The 25138-nt window shown below is 37.7% G+C and overlaps 1 protein-coding gene across 2 annotated transcripts in view; it reads right to left on the bottom strand.

Annotated features, from left to right (window-relative positions):
• The window catches only part of LOC108969626 (dendritic arbor reduction protein 1), a 128481-nt gene that overhangs the window by 49552 nt on the left and 53791 nt on the right, over positions 1 to 25138 (bottom strand). Inside the window, exons 1-3 of one of the 2 annotated variants that reach the window (XM_018934462.1) lie at positions 4038 to 4081; positions 3348 to 3903; positions 294 to 1348 (exon numbers count right to left, since the gene is read on the bottom strand). In XM_018934462.1, coding sequence (XP_018790007.1) covers positions 294 to 1348; positions 3348 to 3873 — 1581 coding nt within the window. In that variant the 5' untranslated portion in view covers positions 3874 to 3903; positions 4038 to 4081. Of the gene's footprint in view, positions 1 to 293; positions 1349 to 3347; positions 3904 to 4037; positions 4082 to 25138 lie in introns of those variants that run through there. The other variant, XM_018934461.1, reaches the window with a different exon arrangement.

Below are 25138 nucleotides of genomic sequence, written 5' to 3' on the forward strand. Positions count from 1 at the left end.
AAATAAATTGAGTTGTTAATTTCATAAAATAATTGTAAATTTTGTTTCTTAAATTCATAAAACAATATTCAATATTTTTTAAGACAGCTATTATAAAAAATTTTATTTTTTGATTTTATGAAAAATCTTTACTAAAAACTATTTTTCACCTCTAGTACTTTCAATGAGTCTGAGGTTACCTCGAACTGTCCATTAGAACTATTTTGCAATCCTAAATGCTTCTGATGATTTAAAATGCAATGTAGCACAGTGTAAATGTGGAAATAGGTAGCTCATGCCAGCTGCGCACTCACCTGATTGTTGTGCCAACTGTAGCCATAGCTCGCATTCAGGTTGTTGTTCATTGTTGCATTATTATTGTTATTATTGGTCGCGTTGCCATCCAGCGCTGAAGTGGCCGTTAGGTTGGTCAGCGTTACGGACGTGCTGATCGTCACATTCGCCGACGAGGAGGCCACGAGCGCGCTTTGACAACCGCCACCGCCACCATTGACGCCACCGCTGCCATTGAGATAATTGCTATTGCTACTTAAATGTGGTTGAGATGCATATTGTTGATAGGAAATATTGCCAGTATTATTATCACTGCCATTCAAGGCGCTGCTGTTGCCGCTGCTGGCGCCACCTGCGCTCGCATTGCTGCTGCTCAGCTCGGCATTGTGGCTGCTGGCGGTGCTGCTGCAACGATTTGGTTGATTAGGACTATTGCTATTACTGTTATTCAATGAGGCGCTGATATGTTGCTGTTGCTGATGTTGGTGATGGTGTTGCTGCTGCTGTTGATGCTGGTGCTGGTGCTGTTGGTGGTGCTGATGCAGCTGCATGAGCGTCATAGTATCGTCACCGTTTGTGGCAGCCAGATCCGTGCCACCTAAACTCGGATGATGTTGGTAGAGGTGTTGCTGTTGCGAGTGATGTGTATGGTGTGATGGTTGATGCTGTGCTGGCAGTTGATAATGCGCATAGTGTTGCTGCTGTTGTTGCTGTTGTGCGTGCAGGTGTGTGTGTTGTTGTAGCGACGGTTTCTCCGTCTTGATCTCCATGGGACTGAGCAATGGTGTGGACAGTGTCTCCAACAGCGTATCATCGATCGCCTCCATTTTCACCTGCGGCAACAAGGTGTTGCCACCCTCTATGCTCGTGCCGCTGCCAATAAGCGACAAATGCGATGTGCTGCTGCCAGTCACCGCTGCCACCGTTGAACTTGAGCCGTTGTTGCCTAGCATGAGCGCGTTCTCGGGGTCGATGTTTTGTATTGAGCTAGCAATGTCCTCCCACAGCGCCGGACGCTGGTAGGGATCATCGAGGTCAGGGTAGGGGTTGCAGAGAGCCTCTTTATTTTTGGTATCTGAAAGAGAGCAGAGAGACTTTCAGGTTAAAAAGTAGATTTAGAGCGGTGTAATGAAATAAATAATTCGGGCAAGAAGGAAATTGTAAATATTTCTTGCTAAACTTAGGATCATAACTGTTTACAAGTCTAGTTACAATTTAACAGGCTTCTACCGCTCATTCGTGCTTTCTTCTAGCTTAAATTCCTTTAAAAGTACTACCGTAGGTGCCAATAGGACACAAATAATCAGCATAAATAAAATCAACAGTTGTTTTCTCTTGTTAATCATATGCCAAGGTAAATATTGCTTGGCAAAATTGACAAACAACATTAGTTATGCAATCACAGCAGCAGCAATGAAGGCATGAAAATACATTTGAGACTCCCTCTAAAGAGCTTGCGGGTCTCCACATGCCAATTCGGCGCGACAACTCAGTGCGAACAGCTAATAATAAAGAAAAACATAAAATCATAGAAAACCTCTTACACATACATATACTTGTGCATAAGTAAATAGCTTCACATATATGAGTACAGAGACAAAGGTTGGAGAAAATAAGCAGAAGGTTTTTTCCAGCATTGAGATTTGGTTTCAAATTTCACAGCTGAATAAATTATTTGTGACTTGTTTGCTGAGCTGATGTGACTCCAGTTGGTTTGCTAAGCCAAGCTCTGAGTTGTGGCGTGTGGGGGAAGAAAGCCTTAAGCTTATGCTTGGCTTTGTATAGAAATCAATTTTGACGCAATTTTTTGAACAAATTTTACCATTCAATGTTTTCTTGTTATTGCTTTCAACAAATCAGCACTGTAACAGTGACAAAAATATATTATAATGAAATATTTGCTTTGGACTGTTGACATTAGTGATCACATTAGCAGTTTGTCAAAGTCAAGGTGAGCAGTATTGAGTTTTGCAAATTTTTTTTTTTTTTGCAAATGGGATTTGATAGAATCCACCATTTTTATGTATGACATCTGTTGATATATAAGAGCAGTTTATCTTTTGTTACCAGGTGCTTTGTGGAATTATAAGTTTTGAGTAACAACTATCAAATTAAAAAAAGTGTGCAGCTACTTCTCAGAGTATCTATAAAATGGATGTCGAAATTTAATTTTTGTGTTCCTCCTCGAACCAAGGTGAACATTTTTCAAATGAGAGGAGTTTTGTATGAAATTAGAGGCCTGTATTACCCTTCAAACTATATGTTATCAGAGGGAGAACGAACTTGGGAGCAGCCTACTTCGCGGTGCTGTGATCATAACAAATTTTTAAATGACTTATGGTTTTTTTGTAAAATTTATTTGCAAGAATTGAGTGAAATACATAAAATTATTTCTAGAACCCTACATTAATCATAAACAGGCATACAATGCAGAGAGAAAAAGCTTATTAAAAATATGAAGCGCGAAATTTTTGATGACATCTTATCAAATGAGGAAGTTTTTCACACAAGAATTTATCTCGGATATTGCCGAATTTTGTTAAGATATCTTGAAAGATAAACAAATTTCCATACCAGGACTTGCTGGAGTACTCGGATCATAAAATTTTTTTAGGATATTTCGTGAAGATATCTCTGCAAATGAAATCGCCTTCTACGAAAGCCCTTAATTTCGATAGTTCGTGTTATATGGTAGCTATATTCTATAGTCCTCCGATCTAAGCAATATCTTCAAATATTATATTATTGCTCTAGACAATAATCTGGCCCGAATTTATTGAAGATATCAAATGAAATGGCTTTTCACACAAACACTTGTCTCCGATGGGTCAGTTTGTATGGTAGCTATATGATATAGTTAGCCGATATCGACAGTTTCAACAAATGAACAGCTTCCTGATTAGGAAAAGACGTGTGCAAAATTTGTTACCGATTTTTCAAATACCAAAAGACTATTTTGCGTATTTACAGACGGTCAGACAAATGGATAGAGCTAAATCGACTCAGAACGTTACGACGTTCATTAATATATTTATTTTATAGAGAAACATTGAAAATTACTTTGCCAAACTCACCGAATAAATATTCCTTATCGGCTACCGTCACCGCTGACGCCGCCGCGCTGGTTGCACCATAGGCACTCGCTATTTCATACGCCACCGCGGCGCTGTTGTCATACGCCGCATATGTGTGCGGTGAGGTCGAAGTGTCGGCGGGTATATCACTGGCAGATGCTGAAGAGGTGGCAGTTTGTACGGCGCCCGTTGCGGATGCGGCTGCTGGTTGTGGCAGTGCGGCCACTGTGGTTGACGCTGACACCACCACTGTGGCCGATGCCGATGAATGTTGCACATAGGCGGTATGCTCATGATTGCTACTACTACTACTGCTATTGTGCTGTTGTAATTGTTGTTGTTGCCAGTGATCAAGCGTATTGCTGCCGCTGTGATTACTTTGCGGTGAATACACTTGATGCTGATGCTGATGCAGATGCTGGTGATGATGCTGATGATGGTGCAGGTGATGGTGATGATGATGATGCGGCGCCGCGGATAATACTTCAAGTTCAACATCTGGCTCGATTTTGTGCAAGCGACCCATCAGCTCATGCCGATAGTCAAATTCGGGGGACTGAAAGGCAGAATGGTAAAAAAAAATGTTTTATTATTTAAAATGCTCATAATTAACGGTACTTTATATGTAAAAAATTATATGGAATGAAACGTGTTTTCCTCCTGACTTGTAATATATGCAAGAAACGCAACTCATTAAGCAACAAAGAAAAAGATTGTCGCCATACACTAATTCCCATTCCACATGTTGCACCATTCAACACCAGTAATAAACTGGCATTCTTGCCACATTAATGTAGGTAATGTGCAGAGCAATTAATGCTGCCGCTGCACTGGCCGTCACTGCTAATGACCATCCCGTCGCATCAGTGGCAGCTATCGGCCGGTCAGCTGAGGTGTTAAATTTCTTGTTGCTGCAACACCGAAAAGATAACATCCGCAGTGGCAACACATGCGCGTCGCGTGTTCACTGACTGCGTCATCCATGCCAATATCGATGTTGTCGCTTACACGCTGCAACAACTTGCAACAATATTGGCAACACTGCCGTGATTGCAACAGCCTCAGCGACCAACATGCGCCGAGTTCATTCATTCAGCGTTTTTATGGCCGTCCGCTTTATTGACAGCGCGTAATTTGTTGTCGCCACTTCTCTACCTTACAACTACACGACGTCACGTACCAGTGCGCGCTTGACTTCACCTGCTGCTGCATGCAACAGTGTTCGGTTGCTGTTCGGCATCAAAGTCATATCGGTTTATTAGCGCCTCCTTTCGCTGATTTTATTTGCTTATTCAGAAAGCATCTGTGCGCGCATCACGCACTCGCCCGACCACCAAGCACATAACGCGCCGCCGATATTAACGATGCTCATGTGGTAAGCGCTCATGTGGCAGGCAACATGGCTTGTATCTCATGCGCGCAGAGGCAATAACTATAATCATAACACATGACTGGTGTTAGCGCAGCAACAACAAAAGCAACCAGCGCATTATAACAGTTTATAAATATATGTACATTTGCCGCAGCAGCATCCGCTTCACAACCACACACACATGCGCTTAAAGCACATACTTTTATACACAAATGCGCCACGCGCTGTAAATTATGAGCTCTTCATTTTGCGCTGTTGCTTTTGCTGTTGCCTTCGTGCCAGCGCTCTGCCAACCTTCCATTCATGCACCATCATCTATAATAGTGCCAGCAACGCTTTCATTTCTTTCTCATTTACTTTGCATTCTTTATTTTATGTTTATTCTTATTGTTGTAATATTCATTTATGTCTTTAGTGTTGTTATTTTTAAATGATTTCTAAAGCGCGCTTCGTTGTAAATTCTCATTCTTATCTGCTTTGTTTGGAAATTCCTTATCGTCACCTGAACGCGTGCCGCGCGGCATGACCGGAGCTAGAACTGGAGAGAAAAACTGTAATGCCTTGCTTATACACAGACACATTCACTCATATTGCCGCTTGGTGTACTCCAAGTGTTGCCATATTTTGTCAGCAATCAAGTGGCGCTTTATAGCCGTTGCTCTGTGGCATTGTGGCTCTATGGTATCTTGGTGTTGGCTCGCTGCTGTGCGCACGGACGTGCATTTCCGTTGCCGCTATGGCGATGGGAATTCCATTTGATTATCTCGCTGCGCAATATTAATTAAAATGTTTATGTCTTTAACGCATTTCTTGACGTTTGCGACATAGATTCAGGCAATTAACGCAAAATGAAACGGAGTTCGAGATGGCGCAGGCATCATTGAGAGTAATTTTCCGAGACAGAGTTGTGTAAATGTTGTGCGAGATAAATTATTGACTTTTGAAAATGCTTGTCGACCTAGATATCGGAGATAAAGTATCGCTTATATATAATAAATAAAATCAATTAGAGACATGCGTAAGGAGGCTGAAACGAACTAAGACTAATTTTGTGTGTACGCGTGAGTTTAGGGGAATAACATATTTGTTGCTTGGGCGTATAATTTTTGATACTTATAACCGAAAGTATAGCATGCGGTTTCTAGCCAAAAGCAAAAATATATCAGAGAATATCAAACCATTAATTCGATCATATTTTTGTGTAATTTATATAATCTAGTGCATGGATTGAAACAGCATTTATTATATGCTTTTTACTGAATAAATATTGTGGCATTTTTGACAGAATATGTTAAGTATTTTATAATTTGTAAATTGCATTTCTTGATGCCAGATACTTCCAGCATAAAAATTCAAGTATTTTTAACCACTTTGAATTTTTCAAAATTTTTCATTTCATTCAATTCAATAGACTTCTTTAGTGCATTAATGGCGTTGTTATTTACTATTGTAATTTGTTATAAAAACTAAAAAACTCACATTAGAGCTTTTGTCGTATTGTAGTAAGCTAACAGCGAATTTTTTAATTCGCTTAATTCTCCGTCAAGGACAACACTCGCTATGGTCTGGGTTTGGACAAAATATATAATATTAATATTATATTGTGAATATATTTGTAAATAATGAACGCTGATTAATACGAGTTACGTGTTAAAAAATTGAAATAGTCAGTGATGAAAAGACTAAACTAAATATTTCAAAAGGATTAAAAAAGGTGGTGTTAATATTAAAATAAATAACGTTATTATAATAGTATCATGAAATATTTTAATATTCACTCTTTCACTTATTCACTTATTCATTCCACCATCAAAATTAAAAAAAAAAGACAGACAAGAGTAAACATCGGAGACTCTATAAAATAATGTATAAATGACCAGCATGACGATCTGAGCCGATTTGGCCATTACTGTCAGTTTGTATGCGAATTAAATCCCTCAGTTTTTGAGATATTGTAGAGAGATTTTGAACACGTTTTTTTTTATTTACCTGACATACAAACTGAATGATTGGAAGCAACTGTTTATATGAAAAACATTTTTATTTAAGGTTGGAGTGGGGTAATCTGGCATGTTTTTTGACATTTTTTTTATAGAAATGTTTATTCTACAATAGAAATTTTTTCTCATATCATGAGGTATATCGTGGAATGTACAAACACATTTTTTCGGAATTTTTTGATGATATCTGCCGTAGAAATGGCTGGGTGAATGATCTTTAATCACCTGAACAAGTACGTGAATAGTTAAGATTCCTACTAGAATCATGAAAAAATGTTGATAAATGAAAAAGTAATTAACGTTTTTTTCTTTTAATTTTTATCCAAGTTTTTTACATAAATTTTGTCATAACATTGTCAATAAAGTATAAAAAAAACAGAGGGACGATAGGGCGTTAAGGGCTTGTTCCCTTCTTCACTAAATTTTTTGAAATATCTTACTTTACTATTTTCCTCTCTAGCTTTATAACACTGTATTAAATAACATATAAAAATCACATTTGAAATAATATTTATAGTTGGTATGATCAAAATGTTTTCTAAGGAAATAAACAAATTTTTTGTTAAAGAGCATGACTATTCATATCTAAAATTTTAAAACTTTCGTATTTGAAAACTTTCAAAATAACATTTTTTTTTAAACACTCAAGCTTGATAATATTTATAAATTTTATGAAATAAGTTTCGCGCTTAAGTCTTTTGTGCGGCCAAACAATGCAACTAAGCGGCCTTTTATAGAGATCGCTACTATTTCAGCAGCAGTAGCTATTACATTGGATATGCGATTTAAACAAAGCCACAACGCGTTAAATATGCAAATATTCGCATTTTATTTAGTCATTTGGCTACCGTATTGTAGTTCTCCCTCTTGGGCACTTCATGCATGGAACAAAATCGAACAAAAGATTCGGAAGAAAGCGTTCTAAATCAATTTAATTCAACGATACACTACAGGAACAGAAACAACGGCAATTTGTTTGAGTGACAAATTGTTTGGCTTGCCGAGGGCAAACTCAAGTAAAAGCTATAGAAATTAGTTGATTGACACAATAACAAATTGCTTGCCCGCCACAAGTTGTGTAGTGGCCGCATATGCATGTATGTATGTATTAATTTACATGCGCATATTTATGGTTATTAGTTTTGTTGCATAAATTTATGCAGCTGCGTCAGCGCTTGCAATTTCAACACCGACCAAGTCGTGCCGCAGCCGAGGCAGCTGACCCAGAAATTGTTGCGTATTGCGTTCGAAACGCCACCGAGCCAAGCAATTCAACGAAAATGAATTGAATTAAGTTGCTTGTTTATTCTAATATTTCTAGCATTGTAGCAATAGTTTTCGTTTTCATTTTCATTTTGTAGTCCATTTTTGGTGCAAAACTACTTTTAGGGCATCGGGGCAATGATGTTGGCAGCGCCTATATTTTTGGTGGCGGCGGTGGTGTTAGTGCTGGACGTCCGCATAATAAATTCTTACATGCCATTGTGTCCAACGCAAATGCTCAAGCGTTGCATATGGCGCAGCCAATTGTCGCAGACACTATGCAACGTGGTGCAAGCGCACATTTGTTTGTCGAACTTCTATGCAAACGCTACTGTTATGCGCTGCAGCTACTACCCATGCACACACATGCACTCACCAAGTTGTTGTTGACTCACTGGGCGCTTAGAATAGTATCGCTGAGCAAACGAATACTTATTTCTGCACCAAATCAGAGAAGGCAATGACAAGACACTGGCGAGCGAAACCATGCAAACACTACAAAAACAATAACAACACTGATAATAATAATAGGAACAACAACTAACAAAATAGTAGCAACAATAATACTGAAAAATAGTATCAACAACAACAACAACAAATTAAATAATAGCATAATAACACTATCGCATAAAAGCCACGCGCAGGCGCGCACATTAAGTCGATCATTTGCATGCAAATAGTGGAGCAGTCGCGCAGCAGCGGCACAACAACAAACACAAAGCATGCTCAATCGGATAGCTGCAGCAAATAGGAGCAGCCGCAGCACAGTAGCATTGAAAGAAGCAACAAATCTCATGCAGATTTGCGCCTGTCAGAAGAATTGGCCAAAAGCAGTCGGAAATGGCGCGAGGCAATAAACAAGCAATGCTCATGAAGTTCAGCAGAAAGACGAGAAACCGAAAACGTATTTCACCACACACATACTTACACAAGTGTGCATTAGTAGATCACTAAGTCGCTCGTAACACATACGAGACGACAGCAGAACTTGACAGTTGACTCGTGTTGCAAGATATATTGATCATTTGTTGGCGATGTTTGCGCAGAATGAGCACAGACAATGTGTTGGTCGTGGAGAAAAAAATAACAAAAACAACAAAGAAACATTTTGTTGCTTTGAACACCGTAAAAATTAGTATTAGTAGCTTTTATTTATATAATAGTGCACCAATTCGGTATGAAATTCGAGATTTTCGAGAATATTTTAAGACTCCTCTTCTACCTCCGCAATGGCTTATCGCTGAAAGTTAACAACAAATATTTTCTAAATTTATATAAACTTGCTTTTAATACAGAAAATAATATTTAGGTGCATGCCTACTTGCCACACGCATGCTCTAAACTTAAACGCGCTGCACTTGAAGTTTTTCAGATATTTTCCACAAATTTCACGCTTCATTTTTCAAGCCGCATCACCGATTGGCACTTCATTTTATGACAAGCCGTGTTGCATGCAACCTTTTTACAGCACAGCAACAAATATTTCCCTTCATTAATTTTCTTCCGTGTTTGCACTTTTGATTTCGTGCTAAAATTCAATCGATTTTTATTGCACCAAATGTATTTGCTTTAAAGAAACAAAAACTATAAGAAGCAGAAAGCAACAACAGAAACAAAAATAACAGCGTCGCACGTCAACATCTTCTTTTAAGGAAGCAGCAAGCAGAAGTCACCAGCCGCGCCGAAGAGCGTGCGGGCGGACGGGCAGCGCGGCGTGTCGGCATAACGGCACAGCGGACAAAGCCCAAAGTGAAAAAGACGCATTACTGGGCTGCGGTTCAATGGGTCAGCATCGTCACGATTCTATAGTCAAAGTGAGTCTCCTTTTTTCGATTTAATTTCTATGAAAACAAAAATCTTCTTTGTCTGCGTTGCACTGCCAGTGATTACAACAAAAGCAAAATACAAGAAAATAAACAAAAACAATATCGCACTGTGGCTGAATTGAGTTTGGAGGGAACGCTATTGATACTTGTGTGGACGATGTTGCAACGAAACGATTTGAAAAAAGTATTGTTCAAGCTTTTTTAACTTAGTTCAAGAAAAGTGTATTGTAAAATAGAGAAAACAGTATCAAAATAGTAAGAAATTGATTTTTTTTCTCTAAGTTCTATATAATTCTTATTCTCGTGCGTTTACCCGCATGCCACGAAAGCTAAGCCCCATAAACGCACACACTCGCACACTGCAGCTGCGCCGCTTCGCTCTACCTTCCACCTTCTATGCACCTTCCATGCACCGTTATGCAGCTTTGACTTTCCATTCAATAGCAGTAACAATGAATCAATAGAAAAAATGTAGGAAAAACGTTCTGCCACTTCACTCAGGGCATTGTTAGTTTTGTAGTTTTGTTCGGGTCATTCGGCATTACACCATTTTCTTTTACGGTGTGATGATGATGATAATGTCATTAAGTTTGGAGTGCAAAAAGTTACATAAATTGTTTGGCGTGCACGATTTCCCAGCTCGTCGCCGCCGCCGACGTTGGAGCCGCACATCAGCTGCCAAATCGAGCGAAACGTCCGTCCTTCCACAGCCGCGGAAAGTGCTCGCCCTCCCCCTCCCCCTCCTCTTACTGAYGCCCCAACGTGGTTTTCTTGCCTGCAAAGTTTCCATTTTCGATTAGCGGTGCGCATATCGGTGGATTAACAAGCAAAAAATTACAAAAACAAAATTGAAATGAGGCAAAATGGAAAGAGAATAAGCGGCAATAACACCAGTAAATCAAAATGAGTATAAAACAGCAATGAGAAAAGCTGAAATTTTACAAGAAAACAAAAGTGCAACATTTGTTATGCTGTTCATGGCTCACTTCTGCTGCCGCTGCGGTTGCGACTATTGTTGGCGGCCGCGCAAATCCATCGCTCACTTCGCTATTATTTAATGATTTAGTACAACAGGTTGCTGCCGTGCCTTGGGGCACTGTGAAAAGTGAGTTTATTTGGGCAAATATTTTCCGTTAAATTAAAGCCGAAGTCGCTCGTGAGACGTGTAAATGGTCTGCACGTTTGCGGCTGCCGACTTTTGCTTTATTACCAATCGCAGCGCACTTTTACAACAATTTACGATTACCATGTGCCGCCGCCGCGTGATTCTGAATTTGGCGTTTATTTTTTAAGTTTGCAATTTCGAATTTGTTAAATATCTTTGAGTAAGGAAAGTCAAAAGCGATATTTTTATCCATTCATTTTGGAAAAAGCATTATTCGCTATTCTAAGCCAATTATAAGTAATTCAAAAAATGCAATACATCGAAGATCTCTTAGAGCTAGAATCACCTGACAATTATGCCGACTGATGCGTTAGAGTCTGCTATCTTTATCGATTGTCCAGAGTTAATTTCATGACATTTCATTGATTGGAAGTGATGTTATTGCGTTTTAAGTGTCAGTATGTTTGGGTTATCGGTGCGAAAATGGGCTTCGAACAAAGAGCCAATATTAAGTTTTGTTTTAAAATTGGTAAAAGTTTTAAAGAAACATTTCAATTGATGAAACAAGTTTATGCGATGATTGCCTATCCTGTAGCAGAGTGCACGAGTGGTTTCAACGTTTTCAAAGGGGTCGTGAGGACATAAATGACGATGAACATGTGGGCCAATCCGTGATCACCGGAAATTCCATCGAAACTGTGCGTCAATTCATCAAAAGTCAGCCGAAATCATCATTGAATTTCATGGAAATGGAATTGAACATCTCCAAAACATCGATTTAATGCATTTTGACCGAACATTTGGGCTTACGAAAGGTGCGTGCACGGTTTGTTCCGCACAAATTGACTGACGACCAAAAATTGCTCCGAATCCAACAATCGAGGGACGATTATTTAACTAAAATCACATTTTAACCATTAACCACTCCCTTTACACCCCTGATATAGCACCGTGCGACTTCTTCTCTTTCGGAAAAATGCATTTGCCCATGAAAGAAAAGCGTTATGCAGACGTAGGGGCAATTTAAAAAGCTTGCACCGACATACTGGCGGCCATACCGACCAACGAGCTGAGATACTCGTCCGACATGCTTTTGGACCATGCAAAATGCTATGTTGAGGCGGAAGGAGACTATTTTTAATAAGATAAATTGACTTTGAATTTCAACAATTCAATAATCGCAAAAGCAGTTTAATTCTTTGCTTGAAATATCTAACCGCCTAGCCCGAACCAATTTCCTTTAATAGCTTAAAATAATTTCCACCACAGTAATGAACGCTTCAATTCTAAAAATCCTAACCTAAATAAAAATCACTTAATGAAATGGAGCATTAAGCCAAAACAGCACAGATTGGATTTGTATAATTGAGAACAGAGCACAACAACGCACACCAACTTGATGGCGAAAAGCTACAATATACGCTCAGACTTGAGAAAGATCACCGGACGAGCAATAAACTGGGAAAGTATGCCAAACAAGCGCAAAACCATCTACCTGCCGCCTATAAATGTGTCCAATAACTGTGCGAGTGCAGTGAGCATAATAAGCGCAACACAACAAGAAAAGCACAGGGAACAGCAAACATATTGATTTTGTAACGCTGCTTTTTGTTGGCATTGTATGTGTGTGCGTGTTGGTAAGTGTCTGCACATTTCGGAATGTATGTCTAATGAACACCCTGCACAGATGCCGCTGTCGTAAAATTCGCTCCAGCCGCATTCCTCGGACAGGCGTGCAACTTAAGTACGTACGTACGGCTATATAATAAGTTACAACAACAACTAATAAAACTATATTGCAATAAGAAAAATAGAAAAGTAGAAAATAATGAAGAACAAGAAGAACACGAACGACTTAGTGACCAACACTGACCGGCTGTCTGCTTGGCCAGCTACTTAAACACAGTCACCAGTCGCCGTGGCGAGTGTGCCACTAGTGCGCACCAACACCAGCACACATACATATGCTGGCGCGCTGGCTCATAGCTTAGTCAGTGCAAATATGCAATATCTGCTAGTTAGTTGCCGCTTAGCCGCTGGCTCGCTGGCATACCTTTACAGCTTATTGCAGATCAAGTAATTCGAAAGATGCCAGACGTGCGCAGAAATCGCAATTCGATCGAACGTGCAAGCGCACAAGGTACGCGGCTACGGCGGCGGCACCAGTGGCGTACCGGTGAGGAGAGCGCTCCCGATGTGTAAGCAGTCGCATTGGTAGCAACAATGCAGACGCAGACGTGCTTGGGAAAAACGTTTCACCTGTGCGCGCAGGCGCGTTAAGTAGCTGTCTGCAATTGCTGTTGTTGCTGTTGCTCATGCATGTCCGTGCTTGTTGTTGCTGATGACATCAACCCCCATCAACACTAACGGCAGCGCTTGAGTTGGCTAACGGGCTATGTCGCGGCGCAATGCGGAAAGCGCTGCGCGCTTGCTACTCGAGTGCAACAGTGAAATGGAAAATGATGCAATTTTTTTTGCAACAGCACACAATTTAATTGTTTCTTTATTTTTTGTTTTATTTGCAATTTTTTTTCTATTTTTATTTTTCTGTAAATTTTTATTTCGTTTTGCCGGCCGCGCTGATATGAATGCGCGCGCATTAATGACATCGTTATCACCATTTTTGTAACTAAAAAATTCAATACACTCACTCAGTCACTCAGCCAGCGCATGTCTGGCGCGCCATTGCGGCTACTCGCGCGGACTTGTTGACCGGCTCTTGCACTCGTGCGCCAAGTCACTATATCACGCGCCCGCAACACAGGCTGCTGCTGCGCGCGGTCAAATGATGCACGACACAATCGCAAACATAAAAGATATTGCTGTCATTTGTGCGTTTAAGGTGATTTCGTTATTGCGCGCGCGCATGCGTAAACTCCAATGAATGCCACAGTGCGTCGCACTGTCAAACAGTCGTCTGTCAACGATTCTACAACTTCACTTACTGTCCATTTCTGCCTGGCAAGGCAGGAACCATCGTTGCTCTTGTTGTTGTTGTGGTTGCTGTAACAGCAYTCAGTGTATAAAATAAAGGCAATTGAAAAGCTCAAAATTTTATGGAAGTTCATTTGTGTGACGAGTGCAACAGTGCAACAGCCCATCAGCTAATACCATCAATGGCAACGTGCAGCGGCAAAGCATTCACAACAACCACAACAGCAAAAGCAACCAAACAACGTAAAATCAGCGCTCACATTGACATTATTAACCAACTCTGCGGCAGTCAGCAGCTATATATGTACATGTGCATGTCTAAGTTTGCATGCGGGTATGCAGCTTTGGGCCTAATCAGTGCCGTAACCAGGCAATGATGATAATCGACAGAAAATGTCACATGAGTGTAAAAATTCTTTCTGCTATTTGGAGTGACGTTTGAATGGTTGTGATATTTGAGACATTAGTAGCGGGTCTCCACTGAATTTGTATATATTTTTGGTAAGTTGACGACCATACGCACGCACACACACTCATACTCATTTCAACAGAAAAGTGCACGTGAGTGCCAGCTAAATGCGCCTTAGCTTAACGCAGCTCGTAAATTGAATATGAAATGCCAGCTATTACCGCTAACAGCATAAGTGTAGGACATTAGAGACACAGCACAAGACCCAAGTGGAAATCACCTGGAGACTTATTTGGGGACTAAATGCAGAAATAATTTCTAACTAAAGGTTGAGTTTGAGTAAAGAAACATTTTTATTTTTTATTTATTGGTAGCGAAATATAAATTATGTACATTTTTCATTTGTATATAAATTTAAGACAATGTAATAATTTTACAATTTTCATTTTCATTTCGGATTTAACAATCAATATTTCTGCAGAATTTTTACAAGCCGTTTCGAAAACTTTTAAAATTTTTGCATGCATTTTTTTTATAAGAAATTTCTTTTTCTGAGAATTTTTTAAATATTTTTTTAAGAAATCTTAGAGCTTTGATTTAAAGAAATATATTAAATATTTTTGAAAACAAATTTTGAAATCACTTATTTGCAATTCTGCAGTACAAAAAAAGTTATATTTAACTCCATTAGATTTCCTCTCCAGCTTTCCTACTGGGATAGTGAACACTTTCAAATAGGTGTGTGTCTTTTGAGCTAGCATATGTATGTATATGTGTGTTTCGGGTCGCTTGACATTGCATTTTATGGCATTCAAAGTTTTTTGTATTTATTGCTGTTTCCTACTATGCGCTTAATTTGTTGCCTATTTGGCTGTTATTCTGTGCTGTGGTTTCGAAGTCTTAGCTCTTAGCCTTCTGCTTGCCGTTTGGTCTTGGATATTGATTTACCAAATCATTAAGTCACATAAATTTACATTGTTTTCGTGGAGGGCGACACATTTTTGGCATATATTGTAGTACCGTTGGTTATTTATATTTGATACGATACCGTTATTTATTTACATTTAGGTTTTTTTCCAATTTGCTTGAGAAAATTTATGGAATTGGTAATTCTAATGTTGATTTTGTAATTGGAAATTATTATATTTTTAAACCTTATCGAATAAAAGAGATTATTTGAAATATGTATATGATCGAGTTTTTATTAGATTCAATAATTTCGCAGACTTCGAAATTTAAAATTGTAGCATAAATAATGAAATAAATACAAAAAGTTAATAAGTAATATTTGTTTGAATAGACCCATTTTCGAACTTCGAATATTGTTAATTTTCCAACATTTAAATTTTCGAATTCGAAAAAAAATTTGCCAACGACTTGTCGAAAAGTTGATTTGGTCTAATTGCCGAGAAAAAGGTAGCATTTGCCGCTTTTTGTGATTTCTTGACTCACGATTATTGTGACCATTGCCATTTTTCATTCTCAGTAAGCATGTACTCTATGTAGTGCCAAATTTTGTTTATTGTAAGAATTATTATTAATTATGCCAGTATTTTAATAAAATAATTAAGATTACAAATTTTAGTTAAATTACAAAAAATAAATAATAATATTTTCGAAATTCGAATATTTTCGATTTCGAATCTTTCAAGCAGTGATTGCGAAATTTTGTTTGTCGAAAAAACTATTTTATTCCAAAAAATAGCTTTTCCAGCATTTTGTAAACTCTTGAACACAAAAGCGCTTTCATCGCCTATTCTCAACAAGTTCGGTGCGTAAGTCTTTTATTTCAATGCCAATCGCAGAAAACGGTCTGTTATCGAAACATAACATATGCTAATAATATTCCACTGATTAATAAATGCACGTATGTACGCATAAACTAATTATAGTAAAGTAAGCATAATTAGTTAATAAATATTCTACTAAAATATATTCAGTTATTAATTATCCACTTCTGCTTTTATGAAGTAATCATTACTTAGTTGTACTTAAAACATATGTATATAACCCGCAGTTTTCAAAATTAAAAGCTCTGGTGGCCACCGCCAGCAACATATTAACTATCCAGTTAACAAAAACAACTACAACAAATGCATTAAAGGTGGCATATTGAAAACAACTCGCATCTTTGCAGCACACGAATCATGAAAATATGCAAATCCACCGCAAATAATAATTCATAAACGGTTTATTTTGCCTCTTTGACTTTTGCATAATTGCCAATAATTTCCATTCTCAATTCCAATTTCAATTCAATTCAGTGGACAGAGAGAAGTAACTTTTTTTGTTGCATGGCGAATGCAGGTTAAGTCAAAGTGTGCAAGCGAAATGGATTTTACACGAAATCGTGCAGCCCGGCGACTCGAAAATGAGTTGCCACCATTTATTAATTTTTTATTTACATATTTATGTATTTCACTTTTACCCAGGCATACAAATTACGTAAATTGGTTAATAGAAAACCAATGCAGCCATAGGAAAAACTGTGAATTTATCTAAGAACGGAGCAAAGTGCAGAGCGCCGATAACAGTCGCTGCGGCAAGTGTGACCGGCGCGCAGCAACAACAGCTAAAGGCAGCGCAAAAGAATTTTTGCATAATATTCATATAAAAAGATAATTTTGCTTAATTTTATGCCAACGAGCACAACCGGCTTTCTGACATGCCTACCAACATAGACCAGTGCACCATACACACGCGAACACAAGCACATACTCGTACAAACAAGCAAACTTATTGTCACATGAATGAATGTGCACATGGCAATTGCTGCTGGTTCGCTGTTGTCGCTAAACTTGGCTGTGTTCTTTCTACTTTGTTCATTGTGTCGTGTCTGCACTTGTTTCGCGCACGCAAATGACCTCATACGCATGCGCAGCACGTGAGTAGGGAAATATTGCGTACGGCATACCGAATGAGTGGCGAGCGCGCACATATGCCTGCACATTTAGATTTTTATGCTGTGATTTCAGCCATAAATAAACAAATAGAGGTATATATGTATGTGTTAGCGAGGACTGTTGGGAAATTTTTGTGTCGGAAGTGAGGAAAAGCTTTTTTTTTGAAATGTAAACATTTTTGGGAGGGATATTTTGAGATATTTGATATTTGTGTAAGTGAGAGTTTTCTCTGTACCGAAAATTTACTATATACTATAGAAGGATATGTTATATAAGAACTGCCTTTCATTTAAGAACTTATACCGGTCTAAAGCCCTAAAAATGTCAGGCTTCAACAGTCGATTTTGTCAGTAAGAAAACAGGATTTCGAATTTATCTCTTTCTGACTTTTTCAGACTTGTGTTTGAGAGTAAAGAAATAAATTGTATCGATATATAGAATATCTTTGAACACAGACTCCTATGGTAATACTAAGCGAATGTCAACTTTACAAAGCTACAAAGTTGCATTTCTCAATGGGTCTATTTTCCTGGCATATCAGCTAGTAAAGAATTACAGTGTAATCTAAACGCCGATGACGATGTATATCGAACGGTACCTGACGTCAACATACATAAAACAGGTACGAAAGAATGTATAGACAAACATAACCAGATAAAGCATGCAACAACACGCGTGGCCATGCAACATATGGATTTATTGACTATCCGCAAGAATTTTAAACAAATCATCGCCGCTTCAACTCACATTGTCGCTTATTAACGCATAATTTTTCATATTTTACAAAGAAAAACCGAAAATTATAGCCGCTAAAGCTGTTTAATTTACCAACCGATGCCTGTAGCCCTAAATTCAAGCTGATAAAGTGGCCAAAGCTTTCCCAGAAAATAAAAAAGTCAAAGAAAATCATAATTTCAGTGCGAAAAACCAATAATCGCATTCGTTTTTTCCAGGGGATTTGGTATGCGAAAAAGAAAGCCGCTTAGCACAAGCGCAGGCTGCAAGTATTTAGGGCAAAAAGGTAATGTTTTCTTATGAAAATTTTGTAGCAAACATAAATGCCAATTATTAATAAAGCCCGTAAAAATAGAAGCGACGGAGACAGACAGAAAAGTGCGTGGTCATAACGCGACTGTTTCTTACGCCTTTTTGGCTTTTAACACTCGCTGCGCGCGCACACGCGCTTCACACTTTTATTGCCCATTTTCTGCTTTCAGCACCACAACACAGTGTTCATACATACACACATAGAAGTACTTATCAGGCGCATACCACTGTTTACACTCATAACAGAAGAGATTCGCCTACCTTGTGGTTGTTGTATTAGTGTTGTCGTTATAACTGTTTGTCAAAAATGCGCGTTTGAACACAAATTGAATATCTGCTTTTTTACTAGCAGTCATATGTAATTATTTTGTTGTTGTTGTTTGTTGTTATGGCATTCTTTATGGCCCGTTTGTTGTAAGTTTAAGTTAAGTTGTCATATTGCGAGGCGTTAATATGCGCCGGCGGCCTCAGCATTTAAACATTAAATTAAATGCCGATTTTATGTTGTTGTTTTCATAATCGGCTCTTGGCACTTTTCGGTTTGTGTTTGTTTCGGTTTAGCTCTCTCCTTGTGGAAACTGAGGTGCCTATTTTAGGTTTTTAGTTTGCCATGGCTTTTTCTTCCAAAATTTCGTTTGTTTTTTGTATTTTTGTCATTGCCGCTCGGTTGTTGTTTGGTTATTATTTTGTTGTGTTTTGTACTTCATTTGTTATTGCTTCCTCGAATCTATGTGATTGATATGCAAAGCGTCTATACATATTGTCATTAATAAAAATGCATTAAATGTGAAAAGAAGAATTGAATGAATTGAAAGAATATATTTTTAACAAGTCACTTAAAAGCGCTTTATTGTTGTTAAATTCATAAGTTTTCATAAATTTTTACTTTGTTGTTGTGGTAAAGTTTGAATTAGCTTTGTATATTAAGTTTGCCACCAAGTTTATAATACGAAAAATAATACGTGGAAAACTCTACAAAGTATGTATGTATGTAGTCGGCAGCTTCGGTGCAATCGAAGTTAGGGCAACAAGAACACGTTAACTCTGTTTTATAACCCAAAATTTTAAAAGCCAACATAAGAAAGCTTGCAATATACGCTCTGTGGCTTTTTGGAATAACTTACCCGTGGTAATGAAACCTAACGAGTCTAGCTTTTGTGAGGAATTTTACGTTTCATTTTCGCTTTCAAGATTGTATTGAGTTCAAACAATATGCTTACAAAATCTGTGAAAAAGCAGACCAAACTCATACAACATAGATATGTCGCGTTTCTGGCAGCTAGAGATTCGTGTTCGAAGAACAGAATTCATTTCGGTCCCAAATATACTACCCTCGGTTCTTTCTTCATAAGAACATAGGTGAGTGACCTACAAGTTCCAAATTTCTTCCGAAGGAGGCAGCATTCCAAGGCAGACATGCGTCATGTGATCCTATTCGCTGATACACGGCGGCTACGCTGGGTAGATCATGTCGTCTGAATAAATGGAAACATTCCAGCTCTGAGATTATTCGAGGCAGGAAGACCTCCACTCCGCTGGAAAGACCTCGTAAGTGGTATCCTTTTTCATTGTCAGGCCTGTGAACAATGTGGGTATTTGTATCTCTAACATTGGAAAATAATCATAGAATATCACAACCACATATTTAGAACAAAAAGTGACTTTTTGCGCGACTGCTTAGACTTCAGGAAATATTTTTTTTTGCTGTTTTGATATAACTTGAAGGATAGTAAATACTTATACTTGTAAATTAAAAAATATTTTCATACACCAACAAACAAAATGATTTCGTTTCGGTGGTTTGATTATGTACTATACAATACACATAAATAAAGTACTGTTAAATAAAATTTGTGAAAAATAAGATATGAAATTACTCATTCATCTCCAGTCAACTCAAGCAATGATTCATTCGGTTGTAAAAAGGTCACTATCTAACCTCGTTCCAAATACTAAAACCATAAGTGTATTCGTGTACTATCTATGCATATATCCATAAACAAGTACATATAACAATGGAAGTATGTCACAGTTGCTTATATTGTATATGTATACTAGAATTTCAGCAAAAATCAATATTTACCTACTTTATTTGTCGATATGGGTAGATATGTGAGAAAATGTATATTTATATAATATTATAAAAAAAATTGATCTCTGTTTGCTGCTGGTTTTAGAAATTTTTTGAAATATTTAAATATACCCTGAATAGTGCATATTAAGTTCTTTTCTCCTCAAGCAACTTCTCATTATAACACATACACGCAGCTGTCATGCAAACTAATTGATCAGAATGAGAATATCTTAAAGAAAAATTGTCTTGTAATTCTTTTTTAAAGAAAACGTTTTTAAATTAAAAATGTACGCTTTTTTACAACTCCCATCTCGCAGAGGAGCCAATAAAATCACATTCGTATTTGTACAAAAAATTATTATGGCACTTATACAACTTCACAAACATATAATAAGAGGATGCATACTATAAGTACACAAGAACATAAATGTTGCAAATTGAAAATTGTTCGCATCACCAATATGCAACGACCGCAACGAGCGTCCGCAATAAATGTTTTACTTTCGTTGTTTACCGCAACAAACTTCGCACATGCATACATACACACACACACACATATGTTTACAAGCACAACTCGTTGTACATATTTGCTTTTATTTTTAGCTCACACTTGTTTCACACTTTGTATTGCGCGTGTGTGCAAAGCAAATAATAATGCAAATATTCTGGCTGGCAATTGCGTTGGCGAAACGGCCGCACTACTTGCTGGAGTGTTTCTGCGTTTATGTTGGAATTGCTGCGCTGCGCGTTGGCAATGCAATGTCGATGCTGATGGCGATTTGCACATTGACCGCGATTTTGTCGTTGGTTGCACGTTGCAAGCGCGACTGGCAATTAAAACGCTTGCCATTGGCAATCGCAGTGCTCAACAGCCCAAAGACGCTTGCGCTGTTATGGCGGGAGCTGCAATGAGCATGAATCATGCAAATATGCGGCCAACAGGCCAATCAGCCAGCCAGCCAGTTGGTCGACCGAGTAGCCATCCGAGCGTGTAGCGGTCGTGCGAACATGTGCGACCACCGAAAAGTAATCGCGCGTCAAGTGTAAAATGTGTCACAGTCAACAACGCAGCAATCACACCGAAATGCGCATAAAAAATCCAACAGTTTTCCTAGAAAAACGCTTTACTATCAGCAAGCGCTGATGAAAACGCACAGGCCGCAGCTTTGCAGGCGGTTACGCAGCATTAGCGCGCAGTACTCGCATACATGCAAACACATGCATATATCGTTTTAATCATTTTCACGCCTTTTCTCACCTTCAACAGTCCACTAAGGCCGCTCAAGTGCAATTGTGAGGCAAGCGCGCCGATATTTATTTGCATTGCGCGCGCCAATATTTTTGAACACCATACCAAATCGGTGGCAGACTTAAAAAGAAACACAACAAGCGAGTGCATGTGTGTCGCGCTTATCGCTGATAAATTGCGCACAATTCCGTTTTCATTGTAATAGAAACGCGCGCAGCCGCGGCGCTGCCGCTATTGCGGAATGTGCGGCGCGATAAACATCTCTATAATGATGGTGCTGGCGATGGCGTGGTGGCAGTGCCATTCATCCATATGTTGTTGTTGTTGTTGTGCGTTGGTATGTATGCGCAAATTATACAAATTCGGAGCTGTGAAAATGTGTGATGTCAATATTTGAGTGTTTCGTTAGATGCACGAGTGCTTGTCTTTCGCCGCAGCGATTGACTTTAGGCGGTTTTCAGTTTCAGCTTTGCGTCTATTTGGCGAATGTGTCGTTGACTGTAGATATACATAATTGGAAATCTGTATATTACAGCGCAAACAAAATGATGTTCTAGTTCTTTGCTTTTCTCGGATTTAGCTGTCAAGATTGACGCCTCAATTTTGTTTGTACTTTCCTTCAAAAATGTTTACGTATTTGATTTATTGATTTTTAAGTGAGTTCAATTATCTATCAAAAATTGATTTTGGAATTTTTTACATTAGTATGAGTAGTTAGTATTTGAAGAAGGACTTTAATTCAGTGAATTTAATTCAATTATTATAGAATTTCAGATAATTATCTCTTTCAAACTGACAAAAAATATTGTATAATAATTATATAATATATTTGAAATATTGAGTAACATAAGCTGAATTAAATAAAATAATAAATAAAATTAAATAAATTCAAAAGTAGAATAAGTCGACAAATTAGTAATAAAAGCGTGGGTTATGTGTCACATGCTGCTAACAAGGGTTCAACAATATTGATATACTGAGACTCTCAACGAGAAAGTGAGCTGAAACTTATATATCCATAATGACTACATTTCTTGCTTGGTGTAAAGATAATCGTGGAGAAACATATCGATTTTTTCTAGAATAATTTGATCTATAACTTAACCGGTCTATATTCTTTACGATTTATTTATATATATATATATATATAGTGTATTCATATTTAAAAAAGGGAAGCTGAGACGAATGATGACTAGAAGAAAGCTATCTGTGAGATTTTCCTATCAGGATATAGTTAAGTTGGCATATCCAAGGGTAATGAGTGCGAAAGGGTAATTGTATTAGACCAGCGAATACAAAGTATCAAATACTTTTATCTAAAAGTTGATAAAGTCGAAAAATCTAGGATGATCAGTCCTTAGTTGAGAATCGCAGAGTAGTCTAGAGAGACTAGTGATTTTTTTTAGAGAAATTCCGAGTGGGACAGTATTAAAAAGTCAATTTTTTAAAGCCTTAAATAGAAAATACTGCAGAAATTTAGTTTCAAGGTATATTTTTTTTACATCTGTTAATAAAATTTTCAAAGAAAAAATACTTAACATCTCATTATTTCACGAAATAACACATATAACATACCTCCGCTATATATAAACAATCTTCAGTATTTAAATAATGCCCGCTTTTGACAAATTCGTTGCGGCTACTGCGGTTGAAAGCTCCGCATATGGTTTTTGTCATTTTGTTATTAATGAAATATTACCGCAATTGTTGTGTACATTGAGCTAAGCACATTTTAATGGCGCGCTTTTGTTTAACAAGCCCGGCACAAAGCTTCTTTTCACAGAGAAACGTTCAAATCAGCTATGGATTCGGAGATTATTTTGGATTTGTAGATATGATAAATTCGTGCATGTAGTAGTCTAATTTATTATCTGCCTTAAGAAAGCGAATGCTGGAGAAAAAGTGGTTAAAAATCAATAAAAGTGGCACTTTTGCAGATTATGAATAATGATAGTTAGATAGATAGTTAGTTTATAGAAAAAAACCTTTGTAGATGATTATTTACGGTGTACTCGAAATAGATTTTCAATATATTTGTTCCTCGCAGACTATATATAGTATGTATATTCTATACTTATACTTATACTCTTTAGTTACACCAAAATATTTTAACATAAGTTCGTTGCTTAACTCTTTTGTACTTCGTTGATTTATAATAGCATTTATACTACAAAAAAATTCCAAATTCTATGACACAAATAAACAATAATATTAGAGTAAATAAATGAAAAGACTTAACTTCAAAAATAATTAATTCTTACAACTCTCAGGTCACACATTCGAACGCTGAGTCAGCCAAACATAAAACTTTTAAATATTTTGTGAACAAAGCAAACAACGTGCCATTACATGCACTCAACTATTTGGAATTCGCATTAAAATCACTTTGAACAATTTTTACTAGTCCGCCACCGTTATCAGTGTCCGTGATCTTGCGCGCGGCTGCCCTTCAACTACAAAAGTTAAGAAAAAAAAATTTCAAAAACCTTAAAAGTTAAGCATCTAAAAATTTAATACAAAAAATCGCATTAAAATATTTTCTTTTTACAAAAGTCCTCGCAAATCACAGAAAACGGCGAGAAAACAACAACACTAAAGTGTGCGCAATTACTGCTGGCTCGGCGCTGTTTTCGACCCTCATCAAATTTGAAAATCGTAAAAATTTACTGGCAATGCGGCCTTAGCCTTATGGAGATATGGAATTGAAAAATAAAACGGTATCTAAAAATTATCAGCAAGCGACACCAATAATAAAAACCGAAAATCACATTAATAACAAAATCACAAAAACCACAAAAACAACAAGTAAAACAGCAGTGTGAGCAATCGCACAAAACAACAGCAAAAACATTCGGTCGAGTAAATTCGACTCATTTGTCTAAGCTATTCAACCGATTCAACCATCCGTACGGCCGTCCATCCATCTAACTGACCATACAGTCACAGCCAGCTGACAAAGCAGCCGAACAGCATCAAGTAACATAACGGCGGAGCATGGCGCTGCTAGGCAATTTGATATATGCACAAGAATATACGCGAAGCAATTTATGCCACTATTTTTATTTGACTTTTTTGTCTCTGTTTTTTACTATTTTTTGTTTTATTTAGTTTTTGTTTTGCTAAGAAATGCGCGTACTCGGCGTAGAGCACCAGCGCTGCGCTGCGCCGCGCCATTAAAAGCCCCCTCGCAGTGCCAAGCGCACACCACGCTTGACTATGCGGCGAAAATGTGCGCAAAAAAAGGCATAGATGAAATCGTATGAGTCATAAATAAGAACATAACAATTTGCATTAAAAATCGTTCGCAATGATTTTATTGGCTTGAGCGATCGTAAATCTTTTGTTGTTACAATGCTCCACTCGAACTAACGAGTACGCTCGTGTAAATAAAGAGTGTACTCAGCTATTTGCAAGCAGCAAACATTTGCGTATGTGCATATGTTTGTTTGTGTAGGTGACTATGCTTGGCATAGCGGCATTTTAACACGGTGAGAAAGCCTTTGGGGCATGCGAAAAAACTATTTTATTTTTGCTTGCTTTTCTTTGAAATTTTTTTTATACTTTGTATTCAAAAAATATTTTTATTTATTATAATAAAAAAAACCTTGC

Source organism: Bactrocera latifrons, unplaced genomic scaffold, assembly GCF_001853355.1.
Source record: "Bactrocera latifrons isolate USDA-ARS-PBARC rearing strain unplaced genomic scaffold, ASM185335v1 scaffold_26, whole genome shotgun sequence".
NCBI lineage: Eukaryota > Metazoa > Arthropoda > Insecta > Diptera > Tephritidae > Bactrocera > Bactrocera latifrons.